The 3,679-nt window shown below is 46.7% G+C and overlaps 1 protein-coding gene across 1 annotated transcript in view; it reads right to left on the reverse strand.

The window, feature by feature from the left end:
- Pdk3 (pyruvate dehydrogenase kinase 3) overlaps window positions 1-3,312 on the reverse strand; it is a 64,293-nt gene extending 60,981 nt beyond the window's left edge. Inside the window, exon 1 of the mRNA XM_005370717.3 lies at window positions 2,984-3,312. Within this exon, the coding sequence (XP_005370774.1) occupies window positions 2,984-3,089 (106 nt within the window). The 5' untranslated portion in view covers window positions 3,090-3,312. The remainder of the gene's footprint in view (window positions 1-2,983) is intronic.
- Window positions 3,313-3,679: the final 367 nt, after the last annotated feature.

The following is a 3,679-nucleotide window of genomic DNA, read 5'->3' on the forward strand; positions in this document are numbered from 1 at the left end:
AAAAAAAAATCTATCCAAAGAGATTCCACATGACACAGAAAACCTATACAGACCAATGCCACAGATTCCCATAGAAGGTTTCACAGGAATATACCAAATCTCTAGAGAAAAGTTAACTCAAAAGAAAAAAATTAGAGTACCGGGTAAAAAGTAAAAATTGTCTTTCTGAAATAAACCTAACTTTGATAAGAAACCCTAACAGTCTGCATATGCAGACATATTCAGATAGTATAGTCTACTATCTCTTCCATATGTTACAATCATCCACAGTGAAAAGTCAACATTACTTGAAGAAAAACCATTTCTGTGTAAACATGACTTTTCACCTATCAAAAGTACAGGAAAACAGGTACTCTGTCCTGGAAACTTCCAGGATAAACAGACAACTCCTATGGAAAGGAATTTGTTCAGAATTATCAAAACTACAAATGTGCATCCTTCTTGATGCAGTAAGGTCACCTTTAGGAATTTGTATTCTATCTATACTAGCCATGCGTGAAATTACAATGTACACAATAATTCACTGTAGTACTTGTCTTAGCAAAGACTAGAAACATCCCACAAGCCATCAATTATGGGCTGTCTAACTACACTACACCCGTATGAACTCTCAAAAGTCATAGAAATGAAAAGGAAGCTTACAGGTACATATAAAGAAAGTTCTTTTGTGTTAAAAAAGCAAGATGTAAATAAATGTATAAGTGAAACTTATGCAAAAATTGCAAGACTAGTCAACAGAAGTAGAAAAAAGACCTTTTCTGTCCAGTTTCTTTGGCATCTTTTGAAGTTAGAGCCATGGAACTGTCACTTTGAGCCAAAAAAGAACATATAATTTTTTTTTCTTAATCTTGCCCTTGGAAATGATACTCCACTTCGAATACTTGTTATTCTTGCAGACCAAATCTAGTAAAGATATAATTCAAGAAATTCTTATTTTAAAGGCTTGAACAAATACTCCACATAGATGTTAAGAGGAACAGCAGATGAGCCAGAGGTGCATCTAGTTAATGGTTTTTTAACCCTGATGATACTTTAGAATGACCCTGGGGGCTTCTAAAAATACCAGTGCCCTATATTCCACCCCTACACTACTAACACCAGAAATTCAGAACATGAGGCCCTGCCCCAAACCACTGATCTCAACACTTTTAAAATAGCGAGCATTTGTTTCTAGATACTTGCCCCATAAATTATCCACCACCACACTATCTATTCCCTCCTACAACTTTCCTACTCAAATAACGTCCTTGCCAAGATGCCTATTAACACCGGAGATACTTGCTGCCAGAGATGTAAATTAACAAAAATTTCAAGTACACTACTAGAATGATCACAAACGCTGAATGTGGGAGTGACCACGATTCCCTTTGTCCTTTTTACTCAGAATCAATTTGTCTCACTTTATTTAACAAAAGTTTTCTATGTTCATAATAAGTTAGAAAAACATGCCTACTTATAGCTATAGCAAGGTTTTCATTATAAGCTGTGTGATCAGGATCTGCCTCAAACCTCTAAAACTCTGCAAGTAGGGTGGGGCAAGAAAGCGCAGTGAGTAAAGGCATTTGGTGCCAAGCCTGGCCACCAGAGTTTGATCTCTGGGACCCACATGATAGAAGGAAAGAACCCCCACAAGGTGTCCTCCGACCTCTATAGAGGCACCAGGCACCATGACACGTGTGCCCAAACAACCACAAAAACATACATAAATAAAATGTTTAAAATGAATTTTACAAGTGGCGAGAGAGTGAGAGATCAAGGGAGGCAGGGAGGGAGCCAGGCAGGGAGGGAGGGAGGGAGATAATAGGGTCCAACTACTGAAAAAGCTTTTGATAATGAAACTCAAGATGAAAAGGCCAGTTGCTCACTTGTCTTAGATTTTTATCATTTGTCTTTGGCAGCTTGATTTCTAAACAGTTTGGCATCAGCTTAAACCTTTAACCTATACACCCTCTTTCCATCCTGTATACCCAACCCCCCCCCCCAAGTACAGACAACATCACATTTTGCATATCTGGTCTTCCCAGAAGGTTCTATCAATTTTGCACTTTTTATACCCAACTGACACCATCACATGACATTTTTAAATCAAAAGAATTAAACCGCTCTAGGCTTGGAGAGCCTGTCATCTTGATTTTCCTTCGGCAATGCTGAATTCCATTTTTGTTTTGTTTTCAGGTGTTTCACAACCGAATTCCGCCTGCTGGAGTTGGAATGACATCCTCTGGGGGAACGATTGGCCAGTTAATGGAAGATGGTAGAATCTATTCCCAGCTAAATTAGGCCACAGGCTTTATTGGGGTCCTCTCCCTTCCCACCCCAACCCATGTAAACCAAGTACTAACTCTGCTGCCAACAGAGTGCAAGGGACACCAAGGAAAGGTGCTTGCTCACTCTCAGGCTGGAGCAATCCTAGAAGCCCTGCTCTGTAGCCAGGAGCCCACAAGTCAACTCTTGCCCAACATCTAAGGCATCTGCAGCCCACGATTGTGACTGTTTACGGTATCATAATGAAGACGTTCAGGTCAGGCCACTCACTACAGGCTACCTTAACAGTAGAAAAGGAACAAAATGCCACTGCAGGATTTACTCAACCTCAAGGTGTTTCTAAACACGTCTTACCCAACCATTAAAAACTCTAAAAATAAAAACGTTTAAGAGATCTTTCTCAAGTCTTAAGGACAGAGCGGTCTGAGTCAAGTAGATCTGAAGTAAGGGTTGGGAGTTCCGACTGGGATGAAGGTCCCTGGACGTAGCTGAGCGTGGGGGTGTCAGGCCCTGCCCCTCCACCTCCTGAAACCCGAAACCTCAGCCCCAGGAGAGCCCCAGGCTTGTATCCCCCATCATCCCGCCCAGGCGGTTCCCACGGACTTTGCCTTGAGGCTAAAGAGCCCCTGCAGCAAGCGGGGCGGGGGGTGGGGTGGGGGATGGCCGCTCCCGCACTCCCTTGGGGCTCTGGGGAGTGGCCCCACGGCGTCGCACTCACCGAAGTCCAGGAACTGTTTGATCGAGAGCGGTGACGGAGAGAAGCGGGAGTAGCGCTCGATCTGCTGGGGCACCGGCTGCTTGAGCAGCTGGTAGAAGAGCCGCATCCTCACTCGGGCACTGCGCACATCCGCCGAGACGTCCCGGACAGCCGCAGGGGCCGCCAACGCCGAGCCGCAAGCGGAGGCGGCGCCAGCGGGGCTTTACCTCCACCTGGGGCTCGGCCTTGGCACCACCAGCGCCGTGGCTGCAGCAGCACCTAAACAAGCACCGACGGCAGGGAAGGAGGCCGTGGCCCGCTGCCCGCGAGTTCGTAAACCCCGCCCAGAAGAGGCGGGGTCTGCCGCCGCACGTACGCGGCGCGCGTGGGATGTGAGGGGCGCGAGGGGCACGCGGCAGCACGCGCGCACCGCTGATTGGCTGCCGCCGCCGCCAAAGCTTTCTTAAAGTCCCGGTAACACACACAAACCTCCCGCCCTAGCTCGTGGCTCTCACCCTGGTCCCCGGGAGCCTGGCTGTGGCCGGTCCCTCCCCAGATTAGGTCTTCCAAGACCAAAAGGTGCTTGGAGACGTGGAGGACGCTGGGAGCCCACGTCCTGAAACACGACCTTTAGCGCTGCCCTAAACCTTTTCAACCCCGGGCCCCTTTTCCGGAAGGCCCTCCTCAGATCAGCTGACTGCTCTGCTTTAAATTGTT

The sequence above is a fragment of the Microtus ochrogaster genome, unplaced genomic scaffold (genome assembly GCF_000317375.1).
Source record: "Microtus ochrogaster isolate Prairie Vole_2 unplaced genomic scaffold, MicOch1.0 UNK86, whole genome shotgun sequence".
NCBI lineage: Eukaryota > Metazoa > Chordata > Mammalia > Rodentia > Cricetidae > Microtus > Microtus ochrogaster.